This window comes from Lissotriton vulgaris, chromosome 2_1, assembly GCF_964263255.1.
Source record: "Lissotriton vulgaris chromosome 2_1, aLisVul1.2, whole genome shotgun sequence".
Classification (NCBI taxonomy): domain Eukaryota; kingdom Metazoa; phylum Chordata; class Amphibia; order Caudata; family Salamandridae; genus Lissotriton; species Lissotriton vulgaris.
Genome location: NC_141687.1, coordinates 170,211,950 through 170,231,193, shown reverse-complemented (window position 1 = coordinate 170,231,193; position 19,244 = coordinate 170,211,950). Strand labels below are relative to the sequence as shown.

Genomic DNA, 19,244 nt, shown 5'->3' with positions numbered 1-19,244 from the left:
ACGATTGGCTCAACTTATATATAAACTTATTTTGACTATTATTTATTTTGGTTGTCTATTTACTTATATATTATTGTGCCACCTCCTCTGATATGTCTGTAAAACTTATGTTTTGTCCCAAATTTTTGTCCTGAATTTTGACCTTCTGTCCTGAATTTTTGTCCTGAATTTTGACCCTTTGTTCTGAATTTTTACAATGACCGTCCTGAATTTGCACCCTGCCAGTTGGTACCCCTGGTGTGGCAGCAGGACTGCTGCCCATAACCAGAAGCAGACTGCAGCCAATCTATATGCTGCGTTCCTCCCCTTCCACAAAGCCAGAAGCGAAGCAGGGACACCTCGTTTGTTGGTGTTTATGGTGGTAAAATAGCAAAAGTTGACAATGTCAGTACCTAAAATATTAGATTGCTGCAATACTTTGTACCACTACCCATTCATCTTCGTGGCCTGCCCATTCTAGTTCATGGCCCACCCTGAGCAAGAATCCTTGAGCTGGGCCTGATTCCGACCCTTTCTCTATAGGTATTCCTCCCCCCTCCTATACATGAGCTCCAGACATTGTGGACGTGTACTTCAGTTTTGACCCCTCCCCCTATGAGCTTAAAAGGCAAAGTACTGTGGGCGAAGGAAGCCCAGTCTGGCTGCAGGCACCTCAGGCGCCGAGGGCACCCGCGCTGTGCACAGCTGCAGTCTTGCACGGGCCGCGCTTCACGCCAGAACTGAGGAGAACCGACATTCTGTATTAATTAGAACTTTCACGAACTGCAGGTGGCGCTCTTGCATTCTGGGAGTTGCAGTCTTTGGTTCCTGCCTTGAGGTGAGGGCTTCGGTTTCTTCCTGGGAGGGGGTTCCTTTAAGTCCCACCAATTGAAGCCCTACATGCACGTCGAGCATTGAATTACATTGTATTGCATTTTCACTTTCACTATCTAATGTAAGAAGATCGCTCCTGCTCCGGTTGTCTGTTCCTCGCTCTCGTGGGTTGTCATTGAAGATGGACGGTAAGAGCGTGGGGGCTTTCGGAGGCAATGTTAACTTTTCACTTCCGGACACTAGTGAGGAGGTCACGGGGTGGACGATGGGGTCACGGTGGCCGCAGCCGAGGTGACAAGACCTGTTTACTCGCTGATCGCCGTAGCGGCGGCCTTAGGGAGTCATAGCGCCGAATACTCAAAGGCGCTATTGGTGCCATGCTAGTGACTGATTGTGCTTTGGACCCGTGCCAAATCTTACAAAATATTACCCGAGTGTCTGAGTTCTTAAAATTGTGCCCTTCCCTCGTTGCATAGAATGGTGAAGTGTTTACTTATTCTGCGATCCGCCGGTTGGAAGGCGCGAGGTATCGCGCAACAGTTTAGGAAACGGTGAACGATAGAACGGCATTTCTGTTTTCCTTAGCTCGGGTGGAAGCAGGGAATGGATACATTTATTTATTTATGCGTTTTTATATAGCGCGGACTTTACCCGAAGGTGTCGGAGCGCTTCACAATAGGAACAGAACTGATGCATGAGAACATTACAAGTGAACACATTACAAAAGCAGACGTTACATTACATGAGGCAAAAGTGACAATCGTGCGCCAACAAAATACAAGAGGTAGCAAACGGCAAACCATTGTGATGCTTTTTTATTTGTTTACATTAATTATCAATCTGGGGCAACGTTGTCACCTTTCTAAAGAAATACCAGTTATTTGTTGTAGTTTTAAGAGTGTGCACAGGCATGGACACAATACTAAATATAACTATAAAACAAGCATTGGAAATGCAATAGGTCTCGCAGCATTAGAGTTAGTGCTTTTAGAATTGTTTATGGTTTTTTTTGTAAATCTTTAGCATTTTTGTTTCCTGTAGCCAATGCTAAAGAATTACAAATAAAAAAAGCCATAAACAATTCTAAAAGCTCTAACTCAAATGCTCCGAGACCTATTGCACTGTGTGAGGGTGAGGGGTTGAGGGTGAGTGAGGGTGAGGGTGAGTGAGGGTGAGGGTGGGTGAGGGTGAGTGAGGGGTTGAGGGTGAGTGAGAGTGAGGGTGAGTGAGGGTGAGTGAGAGTGAGGGTGAGTGAGGGTGAGTGAGGGTGAGTGAGGGTGAGTGAGGGAGAGTGAGGGTGAGTGAGTGAGAGTGAGGGTGAGTGAGAGTGAGGGTGAGTGAGAGTGAGTGAGAGTGAGGGTGAGTGAGAGTGAGGGTGAGTGAGAGTGAGTGAGGGTGAGTGTGAGTTAGGGTGAGGGGTTGAGGGTGAGTGAGGGTGAGGGTGGGTGAGGGTGAGTGAGGGGTTGAGGGTGAGTGAGAGTGAGGGTGAGTGAGGGTGAGTGAGAGTGAGGGTGAGTGAGGGGTTGAGGGTGAAGGGTTGAGGGTAAGTGAGGGTGAGTGAGGGTGAGGGGTTGAGGGTGAGTGAGGGTGAGGGGTTGAGGGTGAGTGAGGGTGAGGCATTGAGGGTGAGTGAGGGTGAGGGTGAGTGTGGGTGAGGGTGAGTGAGGGTTGAGGGTGAGTGAGGGTGAGGCATTGAGGGTGAGTGAGGGTGAGTGTGGGTGAGGGTGAGTGAGGGTTGAGGGTGAGTGAGGGTGAGTGAGGGTGAGTGAGGGTGAGTGAGAGTGAGGGTGAGAGTGAGTGAGGGTGAGGGTGAGTGAGGGTGAGGGTGAGGGTGGGTGAGGGTGAGTGAGGGTGAGTGAGGGTGAGTGAGGGTCAGGGTGAGTGAGGGTGAGTGAGGGTGAGGGGTTGATGTTGAGGGTGAGTGAGGGTGAGTGAGGGGTTGAGGGTGAGTGAGGGTGAGGGTGAGTTAGGATGAGGGGTTGAGGGTGAGTGAGGGTGAGGGGTTGAGGGTGAGTGAGGATGAGTGAGAGTGAGGGTGAGTGAGGGTGAGTGAGGGTGAGGGGTTGAGGGTGAGTGAGGGTGAGGGTGAGTGAGGGGTTGAGGGTGAGGGGTTGAGGGTGAGTGAGGGTGAGTGAGGGTGAGGGGTTGAGGGTGAGTGAGGGTGAGGGGTTGAGGGTGAGTGAGGGTGAGGGGGAGTGAGGAGTGAGAGTGAGGGTGAGTGAGGGGTTGAGGGTACAATGGCTGGCATAAATTTGTACAGGCCTAATGTAAGGAAGTTGAAAACCGTCAGGCAGCCTTGAGTGATTGGTTCGCACACTGCACTCCTCAGTACAAAGTAATAATGTCCCTGGGCCTCTCTCGAGAAGGGAGGGTGTGGCACTGGGGACAAAGCACTCCCACTGGGGGAGGGGTAAATGTGTTACAAGATAGACCACAGTGCAGACAATGACTTTTACAGATGATGAGCCTCAGTTCCCAGGTAGAGCACGTTCTATCACGACTGAAAATGGTGAAAAGGACTACATTTCCTTTGCTCACTTTCTACTTTTGAATGTGTATGCATTCTAAAGAGCACTTTCATTACTTTCTGCTTGTTCGTGCCATCAAGCAGGGGTGGAGACCGTATTAAGTGTAATGTCTAACCGGCAGCAATGCATTAAAACACGTTTATCCTGAGAAGCTTGCCGTCTTTATCATTTGTGTTTTGGAAAGCGGATTTGACACTGCATAACGTTGAAGGAGCTCCCATTTCCCATTGAAGGATAGCTGCAACCTGTCATATCCTTCATCTTTTTGCCTGTCAGCTGCCGGTTTCATTCAGCTGCCACTCCTGTTTAATATGGTAGCAAGTTTTATATGTTGTGTTTGCTGGCGGCTTTTCTGACTAGATGGCTATGGAAGAAAAGCACACGGACTTCAGGTCTATGATCAGTCTGTCAGTAACCCTTTCCTTGGAGTTGTGATGTAAGGGTTCAGGAAACTCACCTCAGTGAAATGCTACAGCTGTGTCTCTTGGAAGAGCATTGTATGCAAAAAGCATTGACAAAGCCAGTAGATCTCGCCCTTGGGAGAGCTTTTGGCATTGGCCTCAGGTGGGGGGTGGCAGACAGTGAAGGCGGGGTGCATAACCGGATAATTTGAAGGAGCACTATGAAGAGGCCAATGCTGGCCGCTTAATAGCGCTTTTTAGATTGAGATTACAGAGATTGGGGCAGGTGAGCGGAAGGAGGACGAAAAAAAGTACAAGAGAGGGAAATGAGACCATGGGAAGGAGAGGAAACGGTAAGAGAGGAGAAGAAGAGAAAGACTAAGGGTGATGATGTAAAGGGAAAAATCGAGAGAGAGTGGAACAGTGTATCAAAGAAAACAAAATTATGAGGTAACGAAAGCATTAGAGTGTGGCATGGGAACAAAGCAATAAATAAAAATTCTAACAGCAACATCATGAAAATACACTGATACACGGCGGGTTGGATGCGAGAGAAGAAACGGACGATATAGAGCTGGCGAGAGAAAAGGCAACAGTGAAGGAGAAAAACACAAGAGGCAGGAGAGAAAGAAAACAAGACGGACGGACGGAAGAGAGGGGAGGGGGGAGGAGAAATGCGACACGGCGGGAAGGGGAGGGGGCGGAGCGGGTTAAATTAAACAAAGAAAACAAAATTATGAGGTAACGAAAGCATTAGAGTGGGGCATGGGAACAAAGCAATAAATAATAAAAAATTCTAACAGCAACATCATGAAAATACACTGATACACGGCGGGTTGGATGCGAGAGAAGAAACGGACGATATAGAGCTGGCGAGAGAAAAGGCAACAGTGAAGGAGAAAAACACAAGAGGCAGGAGAGAAAGAAAACAAGACGGACGGACGGAAGAGAGGGGAGGGGGAGGAGAAATGCGACACGGCGGGAAGGGGAGGGGGCGGAGCGGGTGAGCTGCGCGAGGGACGCAAACCGCGTGGAGTCTTACCGGGGGAGGGGGGGGGGGGCTTGGAGGAGGGAGACAATCAGAGCAGATCGCCGGGGTTATTCTTGGCGGCTCTTAGGGAGGTCCGGTTATTTTGTGTGCCGATGAGAATCTAGGCGCAGTTGTGCATGCACAAGGCTATTCCTGAGGATGATAGAAAGGGTTAGCCTTAGTGTTTGAAAAGACGAGTGATGTGACCGTTGCGGCGGTGTTACGCGGAAGGAAGTTAGACGGCGTTAGACGGAAGGAAGAGAGGGGAGGGGGAGGAGAAATGCAACACGGCGGGAAGGGGAGGGGGCGGAGCGGGTAAACAAAGACGGACGCGCACGCGCTTTTAAGGTCAATGCGCATGCGCATAAGCTCAATGCGCATGCGCATTGACCTTAAAAGTCACGGGCACTGCAAGGAATTGCCACGATTCCTTGCAGTGTGGATAAAGAGTGGATAAGTCGCAATACTCTCGCTTGCTCGATGCGCATGCGCATCGACAGGCGAGACCTAAAAAATTGTATGTATACATTTGTACCAGGACTTTTCCGACTGTTTTTGCTATACTTAATATTCAGGAATATTTGCAGCTCTAGAATCCATTTAAAAGTGTTTTCCATTTATATTTGCTGTTTGAATTAGGTACAGATAAGAGGTAAACATTCTTGCTTTAGGTAGTTTTGCTAATTTTTGTACCAGCTGGGATATTAAAATACAGGTGGTGGCAGTAGAAAATAGGCCAGGTGGTAACCCTAGTCAGGTGTAATTAAGGAACCTCTCCAACACATTTTAAAGTGCATTGCTTTTATGAATATTGTTCTAAGTATGCACTGTACAGGGGAAAGATGCTGATTTTTTTTCTATTTTTACCCTGGCCGAGACATTAAATATTCATGTTGGAAGAGAACGGCAATGTGGCAACCGTACCTCATGTTGGAGGCAAGCTGCAGTTAGGTGGTGTGTATGAGGGATTGGGGACAGGGTGTTACCAGCCAATGATGCAGCAGGTGCAGTGGCACCGGAGCCCAGACCTGTGAGCTTCCTTTTGCACCTCAATTATCTAACAGCATGTGTGTTTGTAAAATTCACATTCATCCAAGGGTATCTTGGCATTGAATAATAGGTTTATTGTTACCCAACTCAATGGTACTCATTTTATTGACTTCAGAAGGATGAAAGGCTGAATGGCCCCACTGGGTCTTGAACCTTTTACCATGAGGTTGAACACAGGCCTCTATAGTGGACGCATTAGTCTACCAGACCCGGCTGTTTTTGTGTGTGTTGATTCTGAAGTTGTTTATGTATTTTAGTCTGTGTACGATGCGCACAGTAATATACTGTATGATGTGGCATACATTATAATATTCCCATAGTGACAGTATGTATGTATGTATTGGTAATCTTTCATAGCGCATGTCTGTCACCCCACGGGTATCCTGGCGCTTTGACTGAAAGGATCCTGCTGCGCACCCTACTGATTTAAGAACTAAGAAGATGCATTCCTAGGAAAGAGATGTGTTTTTAAATTTTTCTTGAAAGAGACAAGGTCATTCATACTTCTCAATCCTAGCGGAAGAGTGTTCCATAGTCTGGCTGCCGTAAAGCTGAAAGATCGTCCACCCAGCCGTGATCTCAGAACTTTAGGCACCACAGTAAGGTAGGCAGAAGCCGAACGAAGGGATCTGGACGGAGTGTACCAATGGAACATGTTCTGAAGTGGCACTGGGCCTTGTCCGTGAAGGGCCCTGAATACGATACATAGAGATTTAAAATCGATCCGTTGAAGGATCGGTAACCAATGAAGGTCTCTTAATGCCTGGGATGAGGAGTCATGGCGGTGGCGAGCAAGCGCTAATTTGGCTGCAAGATTTTGCACCCGTTGCAGTTTTCCTATCAAGGTGGCTGGTGCTCCAAGAAATAGAGCATTGCAGTAGTCCAGGCGGCTTACGATGATGCTCCTCACCACCTCTGACCTACTATCCATGGGAAGCATCGGGAGAACCTTTCTCAACATACGGAGCAATCCCATGCAAATACTCACTGTTTTATTGACAGCTGCATCCAGTTGGAGATTGGACCCAAACATCACTCCCAAGTTACGGACCGAGGTGGTAGAGACAGTCGTGCTTTGGAAGGAGGGTGGCCAGAAATCCGGCGGAAGAGGTCTAGGGACGCGGTCAGTGGTGCAGTGTAAGACTTCTGTCTTAGAGCTGTTAAACTGCAGCGAATTCTGGTTCAGCCAGTCCGCAGTTGCGAGCATACAGCGGTGGAAGGTGTCAAGTGTCACTGCTTCCTTGCCCTCAAGTGAGAAGACAAGTTGAGTGTCGTCTGCGTAATTCGTCACCGCTATGCCAAAAGATCTGATCAGTGCAACCAGGGGCCACAGGTACAGGTTGAAGAGGATAGGGCTAATGGCCGACCCGTGTGGAACACCTTGCGCCACTCTTCTGATGTTGGATTTGAACGGTGGCAATGCCACTACCTGGTGGCGGTTTCCAAGGTAAGATGTCAACCACTGTAGGGCAAGGCCAGTTACCCCTACTTCCTCTAGTCTGTTATTCAGAGTTGCGTGACTGACAGTATCGAACGCGGCCGACATATCGAGCAGCACTAAAATGGCTGCTCATCCATGGTCGGCTCGCGTCCTAAGGTCGTCTAGTACAGTCACCAGCGCTGATTCCGTCCCATGGGCCGGTCTAAACCCAAATTGGACTTCATCCAGACAGGACCCAGTCTCCAGGTATTTAGACAGATGTTTTGTGACCCACTTTTCCAGAATCTTTATTGGAAACGGGAGCAGGGAGATGGGTCGATAGTTTGTAGGACTAGCCGGGTCCAAGGTGGGCTTTTTAAGAAGAGGGGATACCACGGCAAGTTTCCAGCGGTCTGGTACCCGTGCTGAGACCAAGGACTGATCGCAAATGGCAAACAGTGGGGGAAAGCGTTCTTCCCGGAAGAGCTTCCAATGTTTATGCGGTAGTGGGTCCAAAGGTGATCCCGACGACACACTGTTGGCCAGGGAGCGGAATTCCTCGATAGTTGGAGAAGGGAAACAGTCCAACCTGGCAGTGCTGGAGGTGAAGTCTATGGTGGACCCGGAGTGCGTTTCCGTACGACTCTGAGGATTGCCGCCAGATGTTACGCCAAGATTATTCAGAATGGCTGCGATTTTATCCTCAAAAGCCTGTGCCAGTGAATCGCACAGAGACTGAGATGGGGTGATGGTATTAATCGCACTGGCAGGGCATGACAGATCCTTTACGATCTTAAATAAGGTCTGTGATTTGTTTACTGCCACCCGCAAAGACTCTTGCAAAAACCTGGCCTTCGCACATTTAATCTGTGCTTTATAGATGGACAGGGCCTGTTTGTAAAGGTCCCGATCTGAGTCCAGGTATTTCTTTCTCCATGTGCGCTCGGCCCGCTTGCATTGGAGTTTAAGTTGAAACAACTCCTCGGAAAACCATGGTATAGCCGGAGTGGGCCTGTTTCTTATTTTCCATAAAGGGGCCAAAGAGTCAAGAGAGGATACAATCCGTTGGCTAAGCCTTTCGTAGCTAATGTTTACGTTTTCCTCTAAGATGAAGCCCTCGGAGAGTAATGAGGGTAGAGGGGACTGGCTCAAGAGTTTAGACCATTGTCTGGTACTTTGACCCCACCTGAGTTCCTATTTCTCCCCTGCCCCGCCTTGGGCGTGAGAGAGAAAAGGACCAACGCATGGTCCGTCCAGCACTGGGGCAGGATATTTCGAACAGTTACATGCTCTGGGTCTGCAAAAACAAGGTCCAGTATATGGCCCTTTTGGTGGGTCTGAGTAAGGACCAACTGCTGCAGCTGAATACTCCGACAGGTCTGGGTCAGATCTGTAAATACAGTATCTCCAGAGCCACCCAGCCAGAGATTAAAATCACCCAATACCATTAGCCTTGAATGCGAGGCGGATAGGTCAAGGATTAACTCAATCAGCCCAGTCACAGCCGATAAAGGGCTAGATGGAGGTCTGTAACAAAGTAGACCAGTAAATAAGGCGCCCCCCTGTCCATTTAGAGAGAAGGCAAGTAATTCATGACCAGGAATGGTCTTGATGTCGATCAGGGAAAGATCAATAGATTCTCTAAATATTAGTCCTATTCCACCCCCTCTAGCACCGATTCGGGGGATGTGCCTGATTTTGTATCCCGAGGGGCAGTCCAAGCCCAGCTCTACTGCACAGTCCGTGCTAGTCCATGTCTCCGTCATGAGTAGGATATCTAACTCATGGTGTTCAATCATGAAGGCAATCTCTCCATGATGTGAGCACAGCGACCTAACGTTCAGAAGGCCACAACTAAAGGAATCTGTCTGTTTTCCAGGAGATGCAGCTGGTCCCCTAGACGGGGGGCTGGTGTTAAAGCATAAAAGTTCATCACGAGTATAGATAATAGTATCTCGGGAAAGGGATCCAGAAGTACCGGCCCCCGGCGCGTCCTTTGCGCGAACGGGCTTACCTCTGGCGCACCTCCGGCGCCCCTACGGCGCACCCGCTGCGCACCGTCGCTGCGCACCTGTCTAGCAGCCATCTTAAATGGCCGGCAAGGATATCACGTGGGTCCTGGCAGGGCGAGTGGCTCTCCCTCACCCAAGATGGCGCTCCCTGAGGAAAACCTTCTCCCCACTCCAAAATGGCGCTCTAAACCGGCGCGAAGCTTATGCAGTGCCCCCGAGTCCCTTCTACCCCACAAAGTGTGGGTGTGCAACAGTTAAATGTGGGTAAGAGCTCCCTAAAATTCCCTCTGAGCGGCGCAGGCAAAGTAAAGTAAAAAACGCGATCGCTCGGCGCAAAGCAAGAGTTAACTATTTTTTAAAAGGTTAAAATGCAGGAGGAGCGTTTTACACGCAGCGCAAATACAAGATATTCAAAGTGCACAGTGCATGCCTCATTGGATTAGCAGCCACAAGGGAATCATAAATATCCGACCATTATATTATAAGAATATATGTGGAATTATCCTCTTCAGATGAACACATACATTTTTTTATGTAAAACTAAGAAAAACGATTAATGATTCCTTTCAGCACCCTAATACAAGTGGTATCTAAAACAGACATTTTTCAATGTTCTGTTATGTATTTGTCATGTTTTATTATGGTTTTTACTATAACTTCAGCGATGTCAATTATTGTGATGTTATAAAGGTTAAGCTCATGTGACATCACTTCGTAGGAAGATTGAGGGTCAAAGGCCATATGATACCACTACTTGAGATGTCATTAAGGTCAAGGATGTGTGATGTCATTTCCGCTACCCCGGGCATTTTGGTGAATCGATGTCCATGTGTAACTCCAAGGCTTGTAGTCTACCATCAGAATTGTTATAAACGTGGCCCGCATTGGCCCACCCAAACACACCCTTGGCCCACCCAGATAAACATTCCTGGAACCGGGTCTGAATGGATACTGTCCGCATTTCCCCACTTGAAGTCACTCCTGAGTTTCACAGTTATAGTTGTGTAATAGATTTCAAGGGTTCAAAGAATTTGTATTTTGCACAGGGGACACGTAACATGTTAAATATCAACGGACTACTTAATCATGCCTCCTAATTTGAGAAACCTCGGTCATCGCCATGATTCAATAGCCCACTTTTCTGACCAAAGCAGGATGAAATGCTGAGCTGGTCCTGTGGCAATTCAGACAGGGTACGCTCTGTCAAATGTGGAAAAGAGCCTACTGGGGTGCCTTAAGGAGATTGGCTATATGGGCTGTAAATTGCAACTATTGCTCAGCCCCACACAGTCCCTCAGTTAATCTCCGTTTATTGTGTAATTAATTAAAATCATTACAATATATGTGCAAATGTCAAATTAGGTAAACACAAGAGATCCCTAGGTCAAAACTGTTATCACAACTTCACTCAAGAGGGATGAAAATCCTAGTAAAAAACCTTTAGAGGAAATAATATAAATGTTGCTTTTAAAGATCAAGATGGGACCTGCGTCTGCACGCAAGTCGGATTAATGTACCACAGTAGCAGAGAGAGAGTTGGATAGCCACCCCACCTGTATAAACCCTAGTACCCATGTTACCTACACCAGGGAAGCTGGGTGTAAAGTTTCGAAAACCGCTGTCGAACCCAATGGAGAACTGCAGGAAAGTGCCGCTGCTGGAGAAGGAGAGTGTCCGGTGGAATCCAAAGGTGGATTGTAGTTGAGAGGTACCTGCAAGCAGAGGGGACAGAGTCTATGTCACTCAGGAGTGGCCAGGAGATCTGGAAGATGAATGCCCACAAATGTCGGGTGTTGCAGGTGAGTTGGCGGTGACCATGACTCTGCAGCTGTGAGGACCAGGCGACGCAGAGGAAGACCAGGAATTGTGCATGAGCTGTTCCACGTCAGATGCCGAGTGCTGAGTGGTCGGTGTCTGGCGGAAGCAGGAGCACCAACAAGCCTTGGCAAAGGCAACCAACACAGAAGTAGAAGAATGTGCAATGTTGGGACCAGCAAGGTCCAGGGGACTTACCATAAGCAGGGAAGTCAGGGCAGTCCACGAGCAATCAGGGAAGCCCAAAAGTAGCAAAGATGACCCTCAACAGGACCACGGGCCGGAAGCACTGGAGTCGCAAGAGGACCTTGAGCAGCTTACCAAAAGATGCAGACCACGGTGCAAGCAATGTGGTGTGGCCGACGATTCTGGTCGCTGGAGATGCTTGAGGTTGGGACTACTTGGAGCCTGAAGATCTTGGTGGAAGGAAGCCAACAAGCCTTTGCAACAGCAAGTCGATCTGGTGCACAGGAGCTTGGTTCCTGAGGCTCCCACAAGGGATACTGGGCTCCAGAGGCGTAGCTAGAGCTTCTGGCGCCCGGGGCTATCCCCCAGATTGCCGCCCATGGCAGGTAGCAGTGGGGAGGGTGGATTTGGGGAACAATTTCGGTGAGCAGCAGGGGTGGATTGGCAGGCTTTAAGTTACATCGCCACTCGCTACTCCAATGCATAAGAAAGGGTGTGAAACTGCGGCGTAAGCCTAGAGTAAACCTCGAAGGTCAAGTCTCAGTTGATGAAGGCCCACCAGCACTAAAATGGTAGCTAAATGCATAAGTAAATGTATCCCTTCCTTCCCATCCTCCTCTTACACCTCTCCATACTGAACTGCTGCTACAAGACCACAGCAGTAAAACCACCCGCTAGACATCAAGCACAACACCAAAACAACTCCCACATAAGTCACACTCTTCACCCACACTCTCCCAAACCACGACAGTATTTAGAAACATAAGCAAAGGTATAGCAATAGAACAGCTTTATTATCTCTTCCATCCATGCATCTATCTATTCATTCTTTCACCCTTCAATCCACCTACTGGCTTCCGTTATTTCACCTTTAGATTCTGTCATCCATTCATTCTTTCATCCATCATTCAATATTTTCCCATTCTATCCATTTATTTATCTAACCATCCACCCAATTTGCCATCCATCTATTATGCCATCCATCTGCCCATCCATACTGTCTAAAAACCAACCATCCACTCTGCCACCCATTGATCTATTCACTCTGCCGTCCATTCTCTTTGCATCCATCCTCCACTCTTTTTTATCTTACCATCACCTCTGCCATTCATCGATCAACTGACATCCTTTCATCAATTCATTAACTCGTCCATTCATTCACTCAGCCATCCATCAGCCTACTCTGCCATCCATCCATCCTCCTATCCTCTCTTCCATCCATCCATCAATCCACTCTGTCATTCACCCTCTATGCCATCCACTCTGCCATCCATTCACCATCCATCCACTCTGCCACCCATCCATTCATCAACTCTTCTATCTATTCATTCAACCACCCATCCACCCTGCCATTCATTCATCCATAAATCCACCCACTCTGCTATTCAACCACCAATTCAATACCCTCCACCATCCATCCATTCTGTCATCCATCTGCTCATCCATCCATCCATTTATCCACTCTGTCATCCATCCTGCCATTCATTCATCAGTCCATCCACTCTGCTATCCAATCATGCATTCAGTCACTTTGCCTTTAATTCATTCACGCTGCCACGCATCCATTCATTTATTTTGCCATCCATCCAATCTGCCATCCATCCATACATTCATTCACTTTGCCACCCATCTATTCACCCTGACATCCATTCATCATCCATCTACTACGACTTCCATTCACAGATCGTTCGCCCACTCATCCAGCCCTTTACTCTATCCTCCTTTCAGCTGTCCCTCCACCTATTCATTCACTCAACTATTCATCCATTTGTTCTGCCATCTTTTCACTTATCCATCCACCTATCCATTCACGCACTCACCCACCCACCCATCCCTTTACTATACTTACATGTGTCCATCCATCATCATTCACTTCTCCTTTCGCCCACTCATTCATCCACATATCCATTCATCCTACTACTCCATCATCCCTACTTCCTTTTTTTTCACCCTTTTCTTCCAACATTCCTTCTTTCTTTCCCTGTTCTATTTACCCAGCAGTCTGTTTTCCTCTGTGGCTGTGGGACTAGTGGGAGTGCTTCCGGTTTCCACGTGAGACATGTTTGGGGTCCTTCTTGCTAGTCCACAAAATTTAATGAACTGAATTTTTGCTTATTTCGGTGCTGGGAGTGAGCCTCGCATACCAGAGCAAACGAGGACGGAGACGAGAGCAGACAGACGGACGGGGCGAACATAGGAGGATATATATTTGACTTTTTGGGAGCACTGCAGTCAACGTCGGGCATTGGAACGCTTAAGAGAAACTGAATGAACAAGTGCAGTCCTATTCTAACTTGCACAGTGCACTTGCATACATGTGACATTTGCAGTGCTGCTCGTCTATGTGCCTAAGTAAATTCTGGGCTGGCCACCAGTACCACGCAGCTGCTGCCCCCAAAATAGTGCCGCCTGGGGCGGACCGCCCAACCGCACCCCCCTAACTACTCCAGTGCTGGGCTCAAACTTGGTGAGAGGGCAAGGCAGGCCTTGAGAGCTGTGAAGAACCCCCACCTGTGTTGCAGAACCTTCCTGAGTCCGTAGGAGCTCAGGACCAGCAGACCTGTCCGCTTGGGTGCGGTGCCTGCAGATGCAGGGGAGTGACTCCTTCACTTTAAGGGAGATTCCTTCAAGTGTCTTGGATACCCAGATGCCTTGGAAGGTTCCTGTATGTTGCACAGAGGATGCAGCAGACTGAAACGGGGACGAAGTTGAGCCCAAACGAAGTTCAGAGTGCCCAAACTGTAGAAGAAGTGGTGGTATCTGATTAGAATCTTGTCCCACGCTGAATCTAGGGACTCACCCACAGGTTGCCCCTAAGTACGCTTCGGGAAGGGTTGGGACGATTCAGGTGACCCTCTCAGGGGAGGGTCTGGACAGGGGAAAGGTTACTTCCATGTCCTTTGTCCAGTTCCACACCACAGTGGGAGCCAACGGCTCCCAGAGCTGGTTTGAACTGGACTCTGCGCGGGGACACCAAATGTGCCCCTCATGCAGACTGAGTGGCGCTGACAAGCGTACCTACCCGCTACCAATACACTTAATCCTGTCTTGGACAGGCCTTGAAAAATCTATTCGCAAATGCGAGTGAAATTTTAGCCGGACAAGCTATTTTTAGCACTTACTGGACCCTACTGGCGCGTTAACTTAAGCTGGAAGAAACAGGTGTTCTATTCAGAAAGTGAATGAGCAATTAAAACGCCTTTAAATCTTGTTTTATCTTGACACATTTGCCAACTGCTCAAGGACAGATTTCAGATGTCAGTTTGTCTTTTTACTAATTGTTGCTCATGTGATCCTGGAAAATGGTGTTTACTTTTCTTTCTCTTTTTACAGTCAATGCTTTTTGTGAAGTGAGCTATGTGACAATAATTGTGAAACAGAATGCAGTACAATGTCAGTTTTTTTTCCCTAAAATAACATTTGAACAACTCTTGAATGAATAGTACAAGTAGATCAGAAATTATGAAATAACTTTTTTTTGTAATTCAGAAGTGTGATGGTGATTAATATTTAAATTGGAGGAAACAAATCGGAACACTTTACTTGGTGATGTGCAAATGACAAATATTTGCAGAAACTTTATTTCCAAACATTGTACACTATATTGTTTTAAAACCACATGTCAGTGACACATTCTGTGGCCATTTCTTTTTTTTTATTTGTAAAAGTTTTTTTATTAAGCATAAAGTCATCACATAGAAGGCGTGCATCATAGCTTGTTACAGTAGAACAATGCCTTGCTCTGCATCACATAACCAAAACATCAGAAAAATAACCAACAGAAAACAGTGCCGTAAGTCAATGTGCACATCATTGCATAAATATCATCACAATCATATCAGTCAACTTATATTTCAATGTTTCTCGCTAGAAGCTACCTCCCTCCAAAACACCCCAGCACAGCTTTTCTTATCATGCACAAGTGTTCATCCTGCAACAGAGGTTAGTCAGGGTAGGCATAATCAGTCCGATTCTACTTCAGCCTGGGTCAGTAAGTATTCATGCAGTGGTGACCATATGTCCCTAGGACGTGAAGCACATGGCCATTCTTCAGCATAAGTTTCCAATTGGTCTCTACAGTATACCATGTCCTTGAGCCAGTGGTCCACTTTTGGATATAGTTTACTGTCCCATGTAAACAGGGTGCGCCTCTTTGCCAAGAGCAGAGCCAGCTGCACAAACCTCCCAATGATCCCCTTCAGGTTCTGACCGTATCCCAGCAGGCACAGAGCAGGTGTATTGACTAAAGACAACCCAGTCATGCTCGCAAGGAGAGCTAACACTTTCTCCCAGTATTGAAAGACTCGATTGCATTGCCAGGCCATATGTACAAAGCCCACCTGCCCCATTCCACACCTCTTGCAACTAGCAGTCGTTCTCAACCCTATTTTCCACAGCCTGTGAGGAGTGTGATAAACTTGATGTAAAAACTTTAGGTGGGTGATGCGAAGGTTGCTGTTGGACGACAAGCGTCCCGTTATCGAGCAAATTTCCATCCACTCCTCCTCCGTTATGTTAGTGTCAATATCTAAATTCCAACGGGTCAGGCAGTGGGCTGAGCTGTGTGGGGTGTCTTTTTGTACGGCCTTATATAATTTAGTGACCAGTTTGCGCTTCGTGGGCGTGGTGATGATCATTTGCCAAGCAGGCAGAGTCTCTGGCTTGTCTAGGGCACTCGTGTAGTGTTCTTTCATCGCGCGCCGCAATCTATCGCATGTAAATTGGAAGAGGAGTGTTGGATTCTGGATATAGGCTAGGTCGTCCCCCGTAATGTATGCACCCTCCGGGAATAGATCACTCATGAGTGTGATGCCTGCTTCCTTTAGTGCCCGCACAGACCCCCGGTGCACCCCAACTGACAGTGCTGCGTGTCCCTCAATGGGTAAGGCAGGGGCGTACAATGGGAGCCTGTTCGTCCGACGGCCAATTGCCTGCCACGCCAGCACTGTGGTATCGAGTGTGTTGATCTCCACCCTGGGCGTGTGTCGGCGAGTGTGTGTCAGTATACCACGCAGAGGAATAGGGTGGGCATCACCTTCAACCGCGACATGTGGGACAAAATCATGCAGTTTATACCAATAATACGCGTAGTGTGCTTGACAGCACAGATAGTAGACATAAAAGTCCGGCGCGTTGAATCCCCCTCTGTCGTACGTTAACGACAGAGTTTTCCAGCTGATGCGAGGCTGCTTGGCTTAGCGCCTTAAGAGCTGAGTCTGTAGCGTTTTTAAAAAAGTGTATGGTGAGCGGAATCGAAATATTACAGAAGAGATACAAAAATTTCGGTAGAACCACCATTTTTATGATGGAGATACGGTCTGCTAGGGACAATGGGAGACATTGCCATCTGTCTATCAGCGCGACCAGTGTCGCATACGCAGCGCCGTCATTTTCGTTTATCACAGTCTTGGGGTCTCTATGTATCCACGCCCCTAAATACTTAACAGGGTCTGCCGACCAGACCAATGGGTATTCGACTGTTGGAGGGGTGGTTATTTACGTCAGGGGGATGACCACAGACTTATCCCAATTAATGTGTAAACCGGGGAATAGGCCAAATGTAACATATTCGCGCAGAATATGGGATAGGTATGTGCATGGCTCACGAACATACAGGACCATATCGTCCGCATACATCGAAATTCCTACTGGACGATTATTAAAGTTCAGAGCGCCGCCCTATGTATCTGACGTATTTTACAAGCCAGCGGCTCCAGGACAATGACAAAAATTAGTGGGGAGAGAGGGCACCCCTGGCGAGTGCCTCTGCCCACAGCGAATTGCTCGGACGTGTCTCCACCCACTCGGACTCTCGCGGATGGGTCCGTATATAATATCTGAATCCACCTCAAAAACACCGGAGGAAAGCCCATTCTGCGGAGTATGTGCATCATGTACCGCCATTCTATTGAATCAAATGCCTTCGCGGCATCCAAGAGGACCGCGACTGCAGGTAGATCGGGATTTAAAACATGTAGTATGGCGAATATAGTGCGCAAGTTGAGGGAGGTGGAACGATCCGGAATAAACCCGGCGTGGTCGGGTAGTACAAGGAGTGGCATGAGGGGCTGCAGCTTAGTTGCGAGGATCTTTGCGAGTATTTTGGCATCTAGATTGATAAGGGAGAAAGGGCGGTAAGATTTGCAGCGGTCAGGGGGCTTGTCTTTTTTCAACAGGGTAATGATCATTGCTTGGCGCAGCGTGGGAGGCAGATGGCCCGAGTCATACGCTTCAGCGTACATCCGCAGGAGATGGGGGGGCTAAGATATCAGCATGTGCTTTATAAAATTCTGCAGTCAGTCCATCCGGACCAGGAGCTTTTCCGTTTGGGAGTGTTTTAATGGCGTCTGTTACATCCTCCACATCTATCGGGAGGCTAAGATATTTGCGGTGCACATCCGACAGCCACGCACAGGCGACGTCATCTAGATATGCGTCCATAGCTGGTTCATCCATCCCGCCGGTGGAGGTGTGCAAGGTGGAGTAAAAATCGCGAAACTGCTTCACTATGGCATTGGGAGTGTAGTGTGACTGCCCATCTGCGCCTGTGATCTTGTCAATAGGGGGCTGACAACCCCTGCTCTGTAAGTGTCCCGCTAGTGTTCTTCCTGGCCTTCCCCCCTCGCCGTAGCGTCGGGCTGTGTGTCTCCGGGAGAGGTATTTCACCTCTGTTTCTGCGAGCGTGTTGTACTCATCCACCTGTCCATGTATTTCTGTGAGCAGGGCGGTCGATGGGCTGCGGTCATACTGTGTTTCAAGCTCCCGCAGTTTTGCCTCTATGGTGGTAAGACGGCCCGTATGTCCCTCAGTATCCCAGCAGATGTGCTGATGCACGTGCCCCGAATTGTGACCTTGAAGGCCTCCCACAGTGTTTCCTGGCTGTCCACCGATCCCGTGTTGTTCTCAAAGTATTGCACTATGGCGGATTTTATGGTGTCTGCATATACAGGATCTAGGAGTGAGTCTGCGCGAAAACGCCATGTAACCGGATTATGGGCGATATGTACTGATAAGATCACCGGGTTGTGATCTGACAATGTTTTGGGAAGGTTTCGGACGTCTGTGACCCAGTTGTGTGTTCCCTCACTCAGCAGCCAGTAGTCCAGGCGGGACCAGCCCTTTGTCGTGGGTGTAATGTGCGTCCCCTCTAAAATCCCCGCGTTCCTGTGGCGCCAAGCGTCAATCAGTCCAAATTCTAGCATGCCATCTTTCACACATTGAGCAACTTTTACCATTCGTACACTCTGCGGGTTTGACTTATCAGCGTTTAGATCAAGATATGTATTAATGTGCCCGCCTATAAGAATTTCAGTTTCAGGCCAGTCGCGCAATAAATACCCTGAACATATTTAAATAGGTCGTTGTGTCATCTGTGACCGGGCCGTATACATTTACAATTGTGACCAATACCTGACCCAGTTTCCCCATCACCATCGCCCAGCGGCCTTCCTGATCCGTGTGAGTGCGTAGTGCCGTGAAGGCCACCCCTTTTTTTACTAGTATAAGAACCCCCCTAGCGTAGGTGGATATGATGAGGCCAGGCGATAGGACGCCCAGCGGGTTGCCACTCTGCCTTCCGACGTCCCTGTAAGATGCGTTTCCTGCAGAAGCGCAATGTGCACATGGTGCCTGTCGAGCTGTGCCAATACCGGTCTTATTTTTTTCGGCGTGTTAAGCCCCCTGACATTCCATGTGACACAGTTATATGTAGACCCAGCCATGCATCAGATAATAAAGTCTAAGGTTCTCAGCTGATCTAACATCCTGGGAGTACCTCCAGCTGTCGCAATCGTGTATCATTATGAATTGCGCAGAATATGACATTGGCATATAAGAAACAAACATCCCCATCCCTCCTCTCTCCCACTTCAGCGTTCCCAACCTGCTAAAGCCATGTCCCTCATGTAACTCCCTTAATAATCTCAACAACAGTGAACTCGAGTCCATCGGGGATCACCCATCGGGGGTCGCGGCGGCTCAATCCCTTCC

General features: G+C 48.3%; 1 protein-coding gene across 1 annotated transcript in view; it reads left to right on the top strand.

The window, feature by feature from the left end:
• Window positions 1-875: 875 nt before the first annotated feature.
• The window catches only part of LOC147729766 (caspase-1-like), a 793,050-nt gene continuing 774,681 nt past the window's right edge, over window positions 876-19,244 (top strand). Inside the window, exon 1 of the mRNA XM_086954652.1 lies at window positions 876-1,001. Coding sequence (XP_086810778.1) covers window positions 995-1,001 — 7 coding nt within the window. The 5' untranslated portion in view covers window positions 876-994. The remainder of the gene's footprint in view (window positions 1,002-19,244) is intronic.